This window comes from Neovison vison, chromosome 1 (assembly GCF_020171115.1).
Source record: "Neovison vison isolate M4711 chromosome 1, ASM_NN_V1, whole genome shotgun sequence".
In the NCBI taxonomy this organism is placed as follows: Eukaryota; Metazoa; Chordata; class Mammalia; order Carnivora; family Mustelidae; genus Neogale; species Neogale vison.
Genome location: NC_058091.1, coordinates 148,826,807 through 148,845,641, shown reverse-complemented (window position 1 = coordinate 148,845,641; position 18,835 = coordinate 148,826,807). Strand labels below are relative to the sequence as shown.

The window sequence follows — 18,835 nt, the reverse complement described above, 5'->3', positions numbered from 1 at the left end:
AACTCTTGGTTTCCACTCAGGTCATGATCTCATGGTCATGAGATCAGGCCCCACTTGGCTTCACACTCAGCAGGGAGTCTGTTTGAGATTCTCTGTCTTTCTCCCTCTCCTCCAGCTCCCAAGCTCTAAAATAAGTAAATAAATCTTTTAAAAAATACACAAATGTTAAAACATATACAAAGAAACATGGTTTACTTAAATTGGGGAAACCCAAATGTCCACATTTGGGAACTTAGTTTTTTTTATATCCCCAACCTTTTTAAAAACTAAAAGATGCCAAAGGCACATTGAATTTAAAAAGTAAGTTATATTGGGGTGCCTGGGTGGCTCAGTCATTAAGCATCTGGCTTCGGCTCAGGTCAGGTCATGATCCCAGGGTCCTCCACTGAGCTCCGCATTGGGCTCCCTGCTCTGCGGGAAGCCTCGTTCTCCCTCTCCCACTCCGCCTGCTTGTGTTCCCTCTCTCGCTGTGTCTCTCTCTGTCAAATAAATAAATAAAATCTTAAAAAAAAGGTAAGTTATAAAACAGTATGGGGGGGCACCTAGGTGGCTCAGTTGGTTAAGCGTCAGCCTTCAGCTCACGTCATGATCCCAGGGTCCTGGGATCGAGTACCACATCAGCCTCACTTCTCCCCCTCCCGCTGCCTGCCTTTCTGCCTACTTGTGCTGTCTCTCTGCCAAATAAATAAATAAAATCTTTAAAAGCAAAACAAAATTGTTTTTATAGAATAATTATCTTAAATGTGTTCTTAATTGGGGTAAACTTAGAGAACTTCATTTTATATATTTCTGTGAAAGTAAACTTTTTTTTTTTTTTTAAGATTTTAAGTAATCTCTCTGCGTCCAATGTGGGGCTCAAATTTACAACCCCGAGATCAAGAGTCACATGCTCTACAGACTGAACCATCCAGGTGCCCCTCTAAAATGTAACTTTTTACAAAAAGTTGTTACTCGTATAAACAGGAAAGACACTTGTTTTAAAACCTCATCTATTCTTCACAACCCACAAACAATTTCCCTGTTTGGGAAATGTCATCAATATCCCTTTCTCTCTGAAATTCTTTGCCTGACAGGTCATTTTGTAAAAGGATGTAACTACTTTAAGATGAAAATCAGATTGAACTTCACTATGCTTCGCAGGGTAAATATAAGTGATCAAATAAACTAGGGTGGGGTGTGCCTGGGTGGCTCAGTCGGTTAACCGTCCAACTCTTGATTTCGGCTCAGGTCATGATCTCAGGGTCCCAAGATCGAACCCCTCATCAGGCAGGCTCTGCGCTCAGGAGGGAGACTTCTACTCTCTCTCTCTCTTCCTCTGCCCCTCCCCCAGCTTGCATGTTCTTTAAAATAAATTAAAAAACCTAAAAAAATTAAAAAATAAACCTGGAAGGTCATTTAAGAAATGCAAAAATGAGTAACATCCAAGTAAACCAGCTTTACAGAACTGTCCTCTCCGGGAGAGAAATTTAAAAACAGCATAACTTCTGCTCTTCTTTCTATTAGAAATACATGATGGAAAGCCAGCCCCTTCCCTTGACTGTGACATAACACGTCCTCATCGCTGGCTGAGTACGTGAAAAATGCAGACAACCCTCAACTGTTCCCTGAGGCCCCCTTCGGTGCAGTGAACTCACTGGTATGTCTCTCCCTCCTTACCTAATGTCTTGTATCAAAGTCTCTCACCAGTTTCCAAACACAAACCCTGCTCCAGGTCCTGAACTTCTTAAGGAATCCAGAATATTCTTCAGGGATGCCCCCAGCTCCAGGCAGCCATCAGCTTCAGACAATCCACTTGCCAGAGCCTTGGAGCACCTGGCTGTGGAAACGTAAGTGGCTGCGCATCAGTCAGAATGAGGCTTCCTGGTAAAACCCTGGCTCTGGTCCTTGACTTGGTGACGTCCTTCCTCTACCTGGGTAGAGTCTCTCTGCCTTCACGATTGAGACATAAGCAGGCAGCCTGGCTATGACACCCAGGGCCCTCTTCTTCTCTGTTCAGATCTTTCAAAGCTAACAAAAACAAACAAAAAACCACCCCACAAATAATATTGTTAAAAATAACAGCGTTTGATGGATGTATATTCTCACTTGCTTTAATTATTAAAAAAAAAAAAAAAGAGGGGTGCTTGGGTGGCTTGGTTGGTTAAGCATCTGCTTTTGGCCCAGGTCATGATCCCAGAGTCCTGGGATCAAGCCCCATGTCAGGCTCCCTGCTCAGCAGCGGTCTGCTTCTCCCTTTCTGTCTCCCTCTGCCTTTCCTCCTGATTGTGCTCTAATAAATAAGTAAAACCTTAAAAAATAAAATTTAAAAAGAGAAAAACGAATGAACTAAGCACTCAAGAAATTAGAAAAAGGATGAGAAGGAAATCCCCAAGGGAAAGGTTAGAAAAATAGGGATAAAAGAATAAGCAAATGAATTAGAACACAGAAAAGGTGACATTAAGAGATCCAGGAATGAAACATTTATAAACAAGCCTGTTAAAAACAAGCCTATTAAACAAGCTTATTAAAAACCACAAACCTGTAAGAACCGTGGTGGTAGCCGGAGTCATGGCAAGGCAGGCATTTAGCAAGTTTCTTCCCCTCTTTGATGGAGCTTTAGTTGAAAGGAGTGCAGCTGAAACTGTACCAAAGGAGGTATTATGCTTCCAGAAAAATCTCAAGGAAAAGTGTTGCAAGCAACACTTGTAGCTGTTGGATCGGGCTCTAAAGGAAAGGGTAGAGAGATTCAACCAGTTAGTGTGAAAGTTGGAGAAAAAATTCTTCACCCAGAATATGGAGGCACCAAAGCAGTTCTAGATGACAAGGATTATTTCTTATTTTGAGACTGTGACATCGGAAAGTACGTGGACTGGAATCATTGCTAAAATGGCACGAAGTGAAGCTGCCCATTCCAGTAAAGTGAAACCTTTCATCATGTAAATAATTTTCATGTCTCTCTTTTATAAAAAAAAACTAATGGTATTCAAGCTAAAAAACCAAAAAAGGAAACATAAAAAACCCCACAAACCTATGGTAAATCCAGTTGAGAAAAAAAAACATTTAAAAATTGTAAATGACAAATAGCAGATGAAGACGTCTGCTACCAAAATTTTAAAAAATCTCAACGAAATTGGTGGGGGAAAGAAACTTTAATTCCAAAATTCATTCAAGAAGTAACAAAATCTATGGGGCACCTGGCTGGCTCAGTTGGTGGAGAGTCCAGTTCTCGATCTTGGGGCTGTGAGTTCAAGCCCCACGTTGGGTGTAGAGACTACTTAAAAATAAAATATTTTTTAAAAAGGCAGAAAACATAAAATAGGCCAGTCCTAAAGAAAATAATTGAAAAGGCTACCAAAGAATCATCTCCAGAAAGGTTCAAGTAATTCTGTAGTATTTTAATTTTTAAAAAGTATTTATTTATGCATATGATGAATTCTAACTTTTCCATTGGAATATACAGGTAAATAGAAAGAAAAGGTGAGAATCACTCCCTCTTCATTACCTAAATACACTGTTAACATTTTATTACTTCCAACTTCCACTATTTTAAATCTGTTATACATAGTTATTATATTCTAAAAATACTTTTATAGGCTGTTTAATATTTAAGTGTATTAAAAACTTTTCATTTGTTATTAGCCTTTCATAAGGCTTACATTGACACATTGTTTGAGATAATAAATAGTACCCTACAAATGAGTTGGAACGTTTACACAAGATGCAACAAGCTTGATGCTGGACACAGCTGGTGTTCAACAAATGGCAGCCACGATTGTCAGAGTTTGCAAAGGACTTCCCTTTTGCTACATCATTGAATTAATTTATAATGGGTATTTCTATCTCACAACACACTTTCCTCTTTAGGAGGAATGGGTAAATCACCTGCTTCCCAAAGAGGCCAAGCATGAACTCTTTTTATTTATTTATTTATTTAAATTAATTAATTAATTTTAAAAGATTTTATTTATTTATTTGACACACACACACACACACACACAGATCACAAGTAGGCAGAGTGGGAGAGGGGGAAGCAGGCTCCCTGTTGAGCAGAGAGCCTGATGTGGGGCTCGATCCCAGGACCTTGAGATCATGACCTGAGCCGAAGGCAGAGGTTTAATCCACTGAGCCAACCAGTCACCCCAAGCATGACTTCTTTAAAAAAAAAATTTATTTAGAGAAGGGGAGAGACAGAGTGTGCACATGGGCTAGCCAGGGCGTTGGGGTTGGGGGCAGAGGGAGCGGATGTTAAGCTGGCTCCACGCTCAGCACCTGACTTGAGGCTTGGCTCAATTTCATGACTTGAAATGGTATCAGCCTGATATTTCATGGTATTATGGCTGATATCATAACCTGAGCCAAAATCAAGTCGGAAACTTGACCGACTGCGCCACCCAGGGGTCCCACCAGAAATGTATTCTTGCTCCTGGGGGAGAATCCTCCTGCTTGGCTGGTTTTGTTAAGAAGGCCAGAGTCCAGACTGAGCAGGATTGAACATATATATGTTCTAAATCTAAAGAGAGGTGTCCTGTGTCCCAACACTCAGAGACGCATGCAGGGGCAGGGTCCTGAGTGATACAAAGAAACAGCAGTGAACTCAGATTTGGGTGATGGTCTTTCGTGTTAGGGCATCTGGCCCACATGGCATAGAATTGAGGGTCAGTTAATACTCAGTGCTCCTACCTCCAGCCTTTCAACCTCCCGCTCCCTCCTTCCTTCTTTTTTTTTTTTCCTTCCTCCCTTTCTTCCTTTAAATATTTTATTTGCTTTATTAGCTTGAGAGAAAGCAAGAACAAGAGAGAGAGCACAGAGGGAAAGGGAGAAGCAGATTCCCTACTGAGCAGAGAGCCCAATGTGGGGCCTAATCCCAGGATCCTTGACCTGGCCTGGGCTTAACTCACGGGGCCACCCAGGCGTCCCTCCACCTCACATTTCTTTAAATCATGCTTTCTCACTTAATGTTTTCACTACCTTTGCTTTGGCTTCCTGTTTGTAATTTGGTTTCCTGGCATCTCTGGCCTTTCTCCTTCCCTCTGTTTATCCCAGACCCTCCCGTATTTGTAGCCTTTTTTTCTCACCTCTCCCCAGTCTCCCATTTGGGCCTCATCCCGCAGCCTTCCCACAGCTGCTCCTGTCACCCAATGCTTCAAATCTCAAAGCTTCTCTTTCTGAGCTGCACCCCCACTTTCTGCCCCAGGCCTACTGACTTTGATGCTAGTGTCCAACCCTGACACGGTTGTTGTGTCTTCATCTCACCCAAAGAACTAGTCTCCATGGGTTTGGCTTGAAGCTATTACAGCTGACTTTCAATAATTACCTATACATTCTGTCTAAGGAAAAATTTAAAGTGGCTTTCCTCTACCTTCGGGTGCACAAGTGCACACTTTTATTTTTTTAATCTAAATCTTCAAGCTGTTGTTAGAAAGCCCTTTCTTCACAGAAAATCTTATTGGGGGGCGGTGTATAAAATTAAGGTGTAAATCTTGGTGGCAAGTTGGCCTGGAACCCACAAACCCCTGAGAAGCCCTTAGGGCAGGGGAGGGCTCACACAGGTAGGGGGAGGGAGGGGCGGGAGACCGCAGGAAGCTGTGTGGCAGTGGACCAGGTCTAAACACACAGTAGTGATAATCTGCCCCAGTCAACTGTTGCCTTGTGGGAATATGCCCTCTAGTGTTGCCACATCATGCATTTTTGTAAGAGAATCCGGAAAGTCAAATTTTATGTGAAATTGCCAGATTTTTAAAAAGTTGAGATAATTGGGGCACCCGGGTGGTACAGTCAGTTGGGTGTCTGATTCTTGATTTTGGCTCAAGTCATGATCTCAGGGTCATGAGGTCAAGCTCTGCACTGGGCTCTGCGCTCAGTGCAGAGTCTGCTTGAAATTCTCTCTCCCTCTCTAAATAAATAAACCTTAAAAAAAAGGAGCTTTAAAAAACTGAAATAATTTTATATATTATTGAAAAAAAATACCATGTGAGAAAAATACACATTATTTTTCCCCAATATAGCCCACTGGCCTGTTTGGCACCTCTGGTGGAAGATGTGAAAGGTCACACTGGAACGTACGTCGTCCATCCTCTTGCCCCACCGAACTTTCCCATCTACATGAGTCGTTCATCCCAGATTACAGAGTGGGTTTTGTGTGCACAATGTTTTCAGTGTAGATAATTGATAAGCTGCTTTTTATCAAGCTGATCTAAAATTCAGGATTTTTAAAATGCAGATGAGATGTTAACTCTAAATTCACACCTCATGCAAGATCATTACTCTAATTCCCAACAAAATAGGGGGAAGAAGGGAAGGGAGAGGAACACTCCGTCTCCAAGACCGCTGCCATCTCTGCGACTGCGGAGTACATATCTCGTGGATCACTGAGGCTTCCCGAGCCGCTGCTTCAGAGAAGGATGTTTAAGATGTGGGAGGATGTGCTTGTTTGATAAGCTGAGAGGTGATAACCTGCTCAGCCTCTAAAAGTCTTTTCTAATGACCGTGAAAAGTGCAGTGGTGATCACAGAATTCCCCACGCCACTGTCACGGTGGTGTCCTCTGCTGGCTGTGCCTTTCTGGCCTTCTGCGGAATTGCTGGTCAGTACCAACAATTACTAGGGCTTCTCTCCAGCGTGGACTCGCTGATGTACAATGAGGTGTGAGCTCCGCCGGAAAGCTTTCCCGCAAACATCACACTCATAGGGCTTCTCTCCAGTGTGGATTCTTCGGTGTCCCAGAAGATGTGAGCTGTAACTGAAAGCTTTCCTGCACACGTCGCACTCATAAGGCCTCTCTCCGCTGTGGATGCGCAGGTGTCCCACCAGAGCCGAGCTGTGACTGAAGGCCTTCCCACACTTGTCACACTCGTAGGGTTTCTCCCCACTGTGGATTCTCTGGTGATGGAAGAGGCCCGAGCTTTGGCTGAAGCTTTTCCCACACTCACTGCACTGGTACGGCTTCTCTCCGGTATGGACTCTCTGATGCTGAATCAGATGTGAGCTCAGACAGAAAGCCTTCCCACAGTCGCCACACTGGTACGGCTTCTCTCCTGTGTGGGTCCTTTGGTGTCGGACAAGGCCTGAGCTGTAGTGAAAAGCTTTCCCACACTCATTGCATTGGAACGGTTTTTCTCCAGTGTGGGTCCTCTGATGCTGAACAAGCTGTGAACTGTAATAAAAGGCTTTTCCACACTCATCACACCGATAGGGTTTTAACCGGTTATGTAGTCTCTGATGGTCAATAAGCTGTGCGCTCTGAATGAAAGTTTTGTCACACACGTTACATGAATAGGGTCTTTCTCCAGGGTGGATTCTTTTATGTCTAATGAGGCTTGAGTTTTGAGTGAATCTTCTCCCACATTCATCACACTTACATCTTCTCTCAGCTGAAGTGTTTCTCTGATATCTTTTTGTCCCTCCTTCATGTTCTTGGGTTTCTCCACATTCAGGGACTTTTCCATTCATTTGGCCAGAAGACTTTTTGGGAGACTCCATATCTATAGTAAACTTCTGCTTTTGAATCAGTTCTTCTTTCTCAATTCCGATCACATCATCTGAAACAAAAACGATAGATTTCAAGTTACCGGTGAAATATACAGGAAATAAACTTAAACATGTATATAGAAGCACACAGCTTAAGTCTCCCAGCAAAACAGTTTGACAACATTTGAGGAAGAAAGTGGGAGACTGCAAAGAAGAGAGGACTGGCAGTGTCTGGACTGGTCGGGCATGATATGAGCAGAGTGGAGACAAGTTTGGGAGGAGTCAGTCACCAACAGAAGAAAAGATCTGGGATGCGAGTAGGTTCTGAGGGAAGGGTAGAGCAGAGCAGAGAGAGATCAAGGAACAGGCCCGTGGGAGGAGCAGAAAGGAAGCCATGGGGGCCAGTGCTGATGTGGAGCTGTGAAGCAGTTCTGTGTAGGTGCTCTGAGGCCTCAGGGAGAACCAAAAAACGAGGGGTTGGAGCACAGGAAAGTACCCTATTTGCAGATATGCAGAACAAGTAGATCAGAGTCTAAAAACATGGGGCACAAAAGGATGTTATCACGTAGGGACAAACAGAAACTGATTGGGCCCCGAAGATATTTGTACTCTACCAATAAAGGAGAATCTAGGAATCTGTGAAAACTGAAGCTACACTCTACTCCTGGGCTTTTAAATGGAGGGGGAGGGGCTGGCAATGGGAGGAAAGACAAGTATGGAGAGAGCTGAAGACCCAGGAGGCAGCTTCCATCAGATCCAACCCCAGGCAGAGGCATGCGCAACTGCCAAAAGGATACTGTGGGAGGAGAGGGAAAGGAGCCGTGGCCAAGCAGCAGGAGGGAACTCTCTGAGAGCGGAAGTAAACTGCCTCCTTTGTCTTCCGCTGTCTCTATACCTGTCTTTCCTCCCATTGCCAGGCCTCCCCCCACCCACCGAGTTAAAAGCATATCACTTTTCCCTGCATTACTCCTACGTGGTTACAAATAATGCCCTTCACCCTGGGTCCTAACATGGGATTACTTCAGGGAGAATATGCCTTGAGTGGGACAATCTCACCTTTTTTCAGAAACTGTTGACCATTGAGGATGTGACCACATTGCCCACCAGGGAGGATGGGGTGTTGGGACCCTGCTCAGGGGCACCTCTGTAGGAGACAGGCAGGGGAATCATGGCGACGTGCTTTTCTTGGGTCAGGACGGATGGGGGTCTGGGTCTGTTAGAAACCCTCCTTTGTGTTGGTGACCATTTGCCCGGGGAGTCTCAATGGCCCAGAGTGTAGCTTCAGGCTTGACAGATTCCCAGACTCCCAGCCTCAACCATGCAAGGCTCAGGTCATGATGCCCATGTTGGGCCTCCCCTCAGTGCAGAGTCTGCTTGGGATTCTCTTTCTCCCTCTCTCTCTGCCCTTCCTCCTGCTCACGTGCTCGAGTGTACTGTCCCTAAATAAATACAATCTTCAAAAAAAAAACACAAACAAACAATGAAAGAACATCATCTTTCAGAGCCATTAGCAAATATAAAATGAACAGTAGGATGGGGCCCAAAACATCACTGCACATACAATAGGACTAAAATTCCTATCAGCACAAGAAAAAACTTTTGGATTATTATTTTAAAAATATCATAGCATAGAAACATAATTTCTGACAACGCACCTCTTTCCCATCTGTTTTGCACATGCTCTTAGGCCTACGTTGCTTTCCCCTCTCCGACTCACCTGGCTAATTTCTATTCTACTTTTGGGATTTAGCTCTCATGTTACTTCCTCAAAAAAGGCCTTCTCTGACTGCCTTCTTCTTCCCCCATATACAAGCTGTTATGGTACATTTATTTGGTAAGCTCCATGAAAGCAAGGATCATGTCTGCCTTGTTCACCATACCCAGTGCCTTCCATGGTGCCTGGCACAGAGTAAGTACTCAATATTTATGTGACAAGGACGAATGATTCTAAGGTCTCCAGGGGAGCCATATGACCCAAGTGTCAACACTAACCACAGTCCTGTTGGTGTTGAGGGTCCTGGATCTCCATGGGTTGAGGCTGAAGATATGTTGCTTCCTTAGCTGGATCCAGAGGTGCTGATGTCCCAGAAAGCAGTTCCTGTGCACAGGTCTGGGTTGAAACCTGAGAACAAGTAGGCTCATCTGTGCATCTGAAGGGCCCACAGTGTACATGATCCCGAGAGCCCATAAAGGATCGGCCTGGATGCCCACTCCCAACCATTCCCCCACTGAGCACAGGTCCCTTTCTACCTGTTGGCCTGGTTCATCCAATTCCTTCTCCAGATCTTCCAGCATAGCCACGGCCTCCTCCCCGCTCTCCGGGTGATGCTCTTGGACCCAGGCCTGGAGCTCCTCGGGCAAGATGGTGAGGAACTGCTCCAGCACCAGCAGCTCCAGCATCTGCTCCTTGCTGTGTATCTCAGGCCTTAACCACTCACAGCAGAACACCCAGAGTTGGCTCAAGGCCTCACGGGGTCCAGGAGTCTCCTTATAGCAGAACTGTCGGAAGCGCTGGCGGAATAACTCCTGGCTATTTGGGCTGCTGCCCTGTGGGCCAGATCCCTGAACTTCGGCAGGACCTTCTTTTTTGTTTACTTTGAAGAGCCCCTCTGGCTCTTCAGGAGCCCGTGGAAGGAACACTGCAGCCATTCCAACTCCAATGGTCAGAGAGGACAAGAACAAGTGTTATCTTTCAGGGCACACTCCTAAGGTTATAGAAACCACAGTTAAAGACAGAAACACACACACATACACACAGGCTGATTAAATACTTGAACTCACTAAGTCTAATGCTTGTGTTTCAGAAGAGCAAGAAAGCTTCACCCAAATTTAAAGAAAATTTTAAAAAATGTGCTTAAGGTCATTCCAGCCGTTTTCTAAGTAGAAGGAAGGTCAAGAAAGAGCATTTTTCATAATGCCGAGAATATTGTTGGACCCCTGCTTTCCAAAAATAATAGCAAAACAATCCAGTGATTAGGCTAAGGTGAAGTTATTCTTACGAATGCTAGCACTACCTTGAGAGTCTACGTAGTATGTCGCAGGGAGGAAGGCAGAGTCAGGATATTTATGAGGTTTCGGAGTTTAAGGCAGATCTTTCAAAGCAGAGTAAGGATTGGGGAAGGATCATGACACAATAGTTTAGAACTGATGGACACAAGGTGAAGGTTTTCAGCTGAGAGTTTCTGGATCCTATCCACTTAAATTTGGGAGTCTGATATTCTTTCAAGTGGATTTTTTGAGGGGTAATTTCTCGAAACAAATATTATTTGCAACTTGATCTTCTACCGCAAGAATTTCCTACAATACTAAAGTCATGTTGATAAAGATAGTGGAATAATGTCATACCTAGTGTAGACAAATGAATAGCTAAGTCACCTTAACCTAGGTAGGTAGTAGGCTGTGTGGGTGTAGATGGTTTCAGTCTTCCATGTAATAGCAGATTAAGCAGGGCCTATCTGTTTAAATGTGCACCACCGCTTCGTCAGCACAGTGGGCTGCGGTGAAGGACAAGGGCTGTGGATTCCGGAAGACCCACGCTAGAATCTTGTCCTGTTCTCTTACGTGTCGTGGCTTAATCTCTCTAAACCTCTATTTTCCCCCCTCTGTAAAAATCTTACCTTTTAAAACATGCATTATTTTGAAATAGTTTTGAATTAAAGGAAACGTCCCCAAACGGCGCAGAGAACTCCCTACACCGTCCACCCAGGTTCCGTCAGCATTAACGTCTTACAGAACCACAGCGTAGTAGCAAGACCAGGAAAGTCACTGGTCGGCTAAACCCTCCGGGTAGCGTCGCTCTGAGAGTGACCACGGACAGCATTCGATCCCGGCCCCCCGCCCTCCCCACGGCAAGGCCTCGGAGCAGGCTGCAGTTCTCGCCGTGACCGTCGTCTGCCTCGGTTTCCCCGCACAGAACCCGGGACCACACACGGAGGCCCCGCTCGTGTCTTCTCTGCGCCTCGCACCTGCGACCCACTCGGCATCCTTCACACACACCTTCCCTTCCCCGGGCCTAAGGATCAGGGGACGGGCTTCTGCGGAGGGTTGGCCCGAAAGCCGGTTTTAGGAATCCGAGCGAAGGACACGACTCGCAGCAGGCCCCGCCTTCCGAAGACCGAGACAGTGCGGCGACCGCGCCAGCCCCGTCCGCTGTCCCCGCGCCGACGAGCGGACACAGCGGCCCGCACTCGGAAGCTCTGGCTGTCGGTCCGCGCGCCGCAGGGGCCGGACTCCCGGGGAGGCCCGCGCACACGCCGCCCGGGCCAAGACGGGAGGTGGGCCCCGGGCCACGGCGCCGCGGTCCCCGAACGCGAGTGTTACCCGGGCCCGGCCGCCGGCAGAGGTGCGCCCGCCAATCCCGCCCGGTCTGCGCCGCTTCCGGCGGAGACGAGGCCTCCCGGGGCGCCGGGGGCGTAGAGCCGTCGGCCGGCACGTGGAGGGGACCGGCGGTCCGGACGCGAGGGGCGGGGGCCGTCTGGGTGAAGACGGGGATCGGGCGCCGCAACCTCGCGCTCCTGCCTCCCCCGCCGCGAACCCCGCGCTCCAGCCGAGGACACACCTGCCCCGCGGGCAAGCCGAGGTCCGCCGTGCGTCCGGTCTCGGCCCGGGAAGGAGCAAGAAGCCCGGGGACCCGCTGGCTTCCGCACGCCGCGGGCGGGACGCGAGCGACCCTGCTCTGCCGCGCGGCCATGCTGGAGACCACTGCGTGAGCGAGAGTGACGTCATTTCTGGGTTTAATGTGTGTCCTGAATTCAAGACAGACTTGCGCGTGACCCGTATCCATGTGTACAGTAGAACTGCGCGCCCAGAGGGTGTAGTGTTGCTAGGAGCCGCTGGGTCCCAGTGTATGCGCCCCAAAGACGGTTCTGGCCTAGGCTTGCAGTGCATTGCTTCCCAGCTTCTGCTATGGAGTCGGGCAGACTTTCTACTGGAATCTTGAGTTATCCGATTATTAGCGGAACTCGTCTGAAGTCATTTCCCCTACAAATCGGAGAGGACAGACCTTCATAGACGTGTTCTGATCAATTAGGAAATACCGCATTGCTGTTACAACGATTAGTAACTTGTTATTTTCATATGGACTACAGTAAAAATCACTTAGTAACTGGATTTATTTTAGGCAGTGAGCTCCTTGAGGTTATTCTCTTCATTTTTGTATTACTGAGCTACTGTGTCTTGTGCAAAGGGGTAATTAATTTGTTCCAGGTTTCAGTTTACCTCCTGCATGAGTGCTGTGGAGAATGAATGTTAACAGAACACTCCAAAAAGTTTAAGCAAATTGAAATCCCAGGTAAAGAACAGGGTACTGGAAAAGCTGAACAGCTGATGTGCAGGGGCTTATACAAGAAGCTTCTACTCTGGAAGTTCTTTAAGGTGGTGGGTTAAGTGGGAAGCAGAGAACCACTGATGGGCTTTGCTAACTTAAAGGACTAGCAGAGAAACTGCCTAAAAGGTAACAAATGAGTAAGACTTCAGTGTTGAGGAGGCACACATAGATGAGCTGTGACAATGCAGGTCACCCTTGTAAGAAGAGAGATGTATTGGAAAGCTGGCTGACTGAATTGAAGACTGGTGGTAGAACAGTGAGGTTGGTGTTGAACGTCTTGGCAGAGTTTGAGATTTTTTAAAAAAAAGATTTTATCTGACACATAGAGAGAGAGAGAGAGACAGCAAGAGGGGGAATACAAGCAGAGGGAGTGGGAGAGGAAGCAGCAGGCCTCCAGCTGAGCAGGGAGCCCAAACTGGGGCTCAATGCTGGGCCAGATCCCAGGACTCTGGGATCATGATCTGAGCCCAAGGCAGATGTTTAACGACTGAGCCACTCAGGCACCCCTAGAGTTTGAGATTTGTGAGAATGAGCACCTGCCGTCGTGGGAAAGGAGCTCAGGTTAGAGAAGGAAAGGCAGTATATCTCTGGCTTTCTCTTCCAGATCCTCTAAATCCTCTGTGCTGTACTGAGCCACTTGCTCCAAGACAGATGTCCTTTAGCTGGATTTGATTGCTTTTCTTTGATTTTACTTTTTTCCTTTTAAATTCTGCTTTCTTACCTGGTACCCAGGCTGCCTTCATCAAAGGCAGAAGTATTATTTCTGGAATATCAGCATCTGGATGGCAGGGATCTGTCTTATCTTTCTTTGTATTATATGCTGAGTTGTATTAAATGCTTAGTAAATGTTTTTGTTGCTTGGTTGGTATTAAAGCCTGAAAAATTTAAGGACATTGTGGAGGGAAAATCTCTATAGCTTTACAAAAGCATTACCCAAGCCCAAGATTTTATTTTGCGGTGTTAGAATGTATCTTGTCTGTAAGGGGTATATGTGACAATTGTATCAGGGAAATGTTAAATGTTAAATTTTCCCTGGCTTAGGAATTCTCCCAGAACACTCAGAGGAATCTTCCTAAACCACAGCTCTACTCAAGATGAGGATGACTAGGAGTTGAAGACTTTAGCAAACTTGATCCCTAACATACAGTCTCCAAAAGCCAAATAACCTCTCTTAGTAAAAGAAGGGGGCCAGACTGGGTGCAAGAATCCTGGCACCAGAACTTTTGCCAGTGCATTAGGTAGTAATGTTAGCAGGAAACTAATGTCTGGGCCCTAAAAGAAAAACATATCCGAGCTAACTCTAGGAATGTTGCTATTAGTGGCTGAGGTCCAAGATACACGTTAAGGAGCAGATTATAAAGGTGCTGGAAGTGTTCTTGACCATACTGTCCAAAGTGGTATAGGCCTGTGTGTATGAGAAACATCCACAACATGGAGGAAGTGAGCGTGCTAGGAAGCTTTAGGGAAAGAACTTGATAATCTAGGATACTGGGTAAGAAGAGTTACAATCTGGGTAGGACAGTTGAGGATGATGGGAGGGGACATGGATGCAAAATTGGAATGAGCAGATCATTACTGAGCCAAAATCTTCCCTGTGGCTCCAGATCTGTCTCTTACTCCTTGCTATCCGCCTTCCTATGCCTGAAGGCTAGATGAGCTTCTGGTTCCTAGGTCTCCTGTTCTATGTCCCTTGATTATACTCCTTGTGATTTATGACTTCTATTTTTAATTCCCAGTGTGGTTCCCTCATAAGCTCAAATGTATCTACTTTTCTCCAGGTCCCAGCTTGTTGCCTTTGACAGGTAATGTTTTTCAAGAGAATAGTGAGCCACAGGTCTTGGAGTTTCCAACTCTGACTTATGGAAATATAGCTTTACTATCAATCTTAGAAATTCAGTCCCCTGAACCTCTGAAGAGGTTAAGAAGCACAATTTACCTTGAATTCACCTTTGGTCAGACCATCTTTCCAGAGTACTTCTTCTGACACCCATTTTGTATTCGTCAAAGGTGTAGTCAGGAATTTAAAACTGGTTACTTTTACCCTGGTCTGGGGAGGTCAGTGAAGTTTTCTGGGGAGTCACTGAGCTTTATTAAATGGACAGTGGGCCTTAAAATAGACAGGGAAGGAGAATCATATGGGGAGGAAGAATTTAGAAAACTGAGTGGCCTGTGTATGTCCTCCACAAAATTCACTAACATGTAATAAACATTTACATAACAAGTCATCAGCCTTAATGAGAGCTATTGAATCAGCAGGTAATAGTGAAAACTTGTTGAAATGTGGAAACTGGACTCTCTCACTGATTTAATAACTTTTAGCACTCCAGTCTTAAGGTGTTTGTGACTCAACAAATGAGAAACAGAGACATGGATCCTTGGAGTCCCTTGTAATGACTTGAAATGTTGAGGGTGTTCTGCGTTTAGTAAATTCCCAAATCACTGTAGATCTGTCTTCACCCTCAGTAAAAATTGTCCATGGCTTGTTTCAGGATCAGGTTCAGTACTGAATCAGACTTTCCTGATGGTTTCTATTTGACTACTTATTCTTCTTTTCTCAGATTTCTATTGGATCATTTTATTATCAATGGCCATTGTCCCCACTTTCTCCAGTCTACTGTCTTTCCCTCCTCAGTCCCTCACTTAATGTTGCATTAACCTATGGTGACAGATTTACTCTAACACTTCATAGCTCTTGCTAATTCACTACTTTTTCTGTTCATTCATCCTTCAATTCTACATTTGCTTTGATTCTCCTTTTGATTCTTATCATTCTTTTCTCATCCTTATAGTGAGTAATCTAGTAAAGAGGAAATAGGATTTGAAATCAAAGTATCTGGAGTCTGTTAGGGACAATGCTCAAGCAGAGAAATCTCTTATTCTGTCTCTAAAGCTTTCTAGTGTGGTCATTTCCTCTTCATATTTATTGCTATGTAACAAATTACCCCCAAATGTGCCATCTTAAACATACCTATGGTTTCTGTGGGTCAGGAATATGAAGTGACTTCATAGGATGTTCTGGTTCTGGGTTTCTCAAGAGGTAGTAGTCAAGATTTTGGCTGGGCTGTAGTCATCTGAAGAAAGCTGAGGATTGGCTTTCAAGTTGCTTCCCTCACATGGCTCTTGGCAGCATGCCTGAGTGTCCTCACAGTTTGGCAGCTGGTTTCTCCCAAAACGAGTTATCCAAAAGATCAAGGATGCTGCAGTGCTCTCTGTGACCTAGTCTCTGCCACCACTCCCACCATATTCTGATTTTTGCAAGTATATCGCTAGGTCCAGCCAAGACTCAAGGGGAAGGAAATCAGGCTTCATCTTTTGCATGGAGTTGTGTCAGTTGTCTCATGGTTATATTTTAAATCACAGGCAAGTTACTTAACCTCTATGAGCTTCTGTTTCTTCACCTCTGAACAGGGGACATAGTATCTATCTTACAGGAATGAGTTGTGACATTAAATGAAGATATCTTTTGAAAGTGTTTTATATACATTATAACTCTCTAATGCTCTCATAATTTTCAGTGTAATCACTGCCAAAGATCTACTGTTCTCATCTGTGTCCTGGATTTCTACTGTGTTAGCATTATCTCTCTTGAATAGACCCTGTTAAACGGTCCTTGATTTAGGTTGACCCATAGTATGTAATCCGGGACATGCTTAAATTATCCTTTGCTCTTTCCCTTAGGTATCTGTCTCAGATAATAAGTTGTATCTGTGCTGTCTGTTTACGTTAGGTGACAAAAGTAGTACCAATAAAAAGTTTGCTCTAAAGAAGCAAGTATTTAGAGAAATACACATAGGGAGTATTAGCTACATAATCTTCAGGACTAGTGTAAAATGGAAATGTGGGGCCCTTTGTTCAAAAAGGAAGAAAAACATATTGTTAAAGGTATTAAAATATAAACCTATTTATCCCCTACCATGGGCTTTCTCATGACTCATCATGGCATTTTTATTATTTAATGTCATTTAAAGTAAACAAAAATTAAAATTTTAATGATGAATTTTGCTGTTCACTTATGTTGACAATACCAGTTTTAAATGCAAATATAAAAGCATCAGGAATCACCAAATTATACACAATTCATATTTTGTAGTTCCTTTGTGCATATGTATTTCAGGTCAGTGGAAACACAGTGCAGGGTGACTCACCACTTCTTGACAGGCATACATTCTATCAACTCGAGCTGCTGAGGACTAAGGAGAAAGAAAAAGGTGGTGGCAGTGTGTTGCTTTCTTCCCTTTTGCTTCTGCCATCATTTCCAGTAAGTGGTTGCCCAGCACAGGGAAGTAACAGAGTAAGAACATGGTGGCATGGTGGGTTCCTTGTTCCTGATTTTCAGACCCTGCCATCTGCCAGCTTTTGAGCTATGAGCCAAGTTCTGGTTCCAGCAAGAAAGTATGTTCTCACCTGGCTGTCAGCACCCCAGCTTACTCACGTGTAGATGTAACATGCCTACCTTGTACAGCTAAGGGCAGGAAATTTTCTCTTCTTCCCTTCTAGGTTCTTTGGCTGGTCTAATAACTAAATTGACCTAAGATTAACAAGAGAAAAGCAAATTTAATTTTGTACATACAGGAATCCCAAAGATACGACTAGTCGTCTTGAAACCCTCTGAATGCGGGGCACCTGGGTGGCTCGGTCAGCTGTGTCTCACTCTTGCTCCATCCCCCCAAATAAACAAAAAATCTTAAAAAAGAGAAAAGAAAAGCAAAAACCCTTCACTGAAAGATTAAGTGTAAAGGGAAACGAGAATCCTGGTGAATCTTGTAATGTGTGACAGGAAGCACAAACTAAAACTTCTAATACGGAAAGAATGCGAGGCTTGACTACAAATGGAATGAAATGAAAGTTACCAAAGCAAACATGCTGGTGTTTTGCAGTACAAGCAAATCTACAGATAAGACTTTTCTGATCCTGACCAGAAAACGGGCACCCTGGGCGCCGAGGTTCCCCAACATGAAGGGGCAGGTCTGAGGGTCCTGTCTCTCCGGGAGCCCGAGCCTCGCACAGCCGCCTCCGGAGGGGAGCACACAGGCGAACGCGCGCGGGAGGGCGCACTCGGGCTCGCTGCCACCGGGGCCCGTCAGGGCGGTCCGTAGCCGCCGCCGCCATCGCCATCTCGGAATTGTTCCTAAACTCACCAGCAGCCCCAGAGAAGTGAGAGACGGGCGCTGTGGACGTCGCCCTTGGCCGCGGTCCCCGCCTCAGGCCACGCAGAGCCCCTCACCGCCGCCATACAACCCTGTCGCTAGCTGGGTAGCAACTACCCGCGGAAGTCGGCCGCTTCCAGCTTTTCGGGGAGAAGCTGCCGGAGGTAACCTCCGCACGGCCTCCGAGGGGCGGCCACCGGGGGCACAGCGCCGCTTCCGGCCTCTCTGGGAGACGCTCTTCTCGGTGGTGGCCTCGCGCTGTTGGAGGTAACCTTTGCGCGGCCTCCGAGGGGCGGCCCCCGGGGGGCACAGAGCCACTTCCGGCCTCTCTGACCGACGGTCCTCTCGGTGGTGGCCGCCGAGGGGCGGCGCTGCTGTCTTGAGTTGCGGATAGTCGTTCACCTTCAGAAAGGCTAACGACGTGCGTGCGAAGCAAGTCCCCCCACTTTAAAGTTGTGGGGCCCGAGGGCCGTTTCGGCGTTACGTCACGTGGTGATACTGTTAGGGACTTAATCCAGGTTAACGGTGAGGCGCGAGGCCCGGAACAGCGCGCGTTTGAACCCTGGGTGCAGCATTTGCTGTCCATGTATTTCGAGCAGGACAGTTACAGCTCGGGTTTCACCGCAAAACGGGGCGTATAATCAGCGCTGGGAACGGTCACGACACAGGAAGCATTAGCATGGTACGTGTGGAACAGGAAGCTAGCGTTCAGCGCACACCACACACGTGCGGTTACTTCGATGCTATCAGGACATTTTTAGTTCAAGGTAATTGAAAGACAGATGCTGACTTTTTTTTTTTTTTTTTTTAATAAAGCCTATTAGTGAAAGATTTTGTACATTAGATTATCCTAATTCTACACTGGGGGTTTGCTCGTTTTCAGATAAAGACATTATATACACATGGGATATTTAAGC

General features: G+C 45.8%; 1 protein-coding gene and 1 pseudogene across 1 annotated transcript; one reads left to right on the top strand and one right to left on the bottom strand.

The window, feature by feature from the left end:
• Positions 1-2,532: 2,532 nt before the first annotated feature.
• On the top strand, positions 2,533-2,864 carry LOC122909845 (annotated as a pseudogene).
• A 3,102-nt stretch (positions 2,865-5,966) lies between these two features.
• LOC122914435 (zinc finger protein 397-like) lies at positions 5,967-17,321 on the bottom strand. Its single transcript, XM_044261053.1, has 4 exons — positions 17,225-17,321; positions 9,696-10,150; positions 9,438-9,567; positions 5,967-7,516 (listed from the first exon to the last, which is right to left on the bottom strand). The coding sequence occupies exons 2-4, from the start codon at positions 10,092-10,094 to the stop codon at positions 6,579-6,581; spliced, it is 1,467 nt and encodes a 488-aa protein (XP_044116988.1). The 5' UTR covers positions 10,095-10,150; positions 17,225-17,321; the 3' UTR covers positions 5,967-6,578.
• Between the last annotated feature and the right edge of the window lie 1,514 nt (positions 17,322-18,835).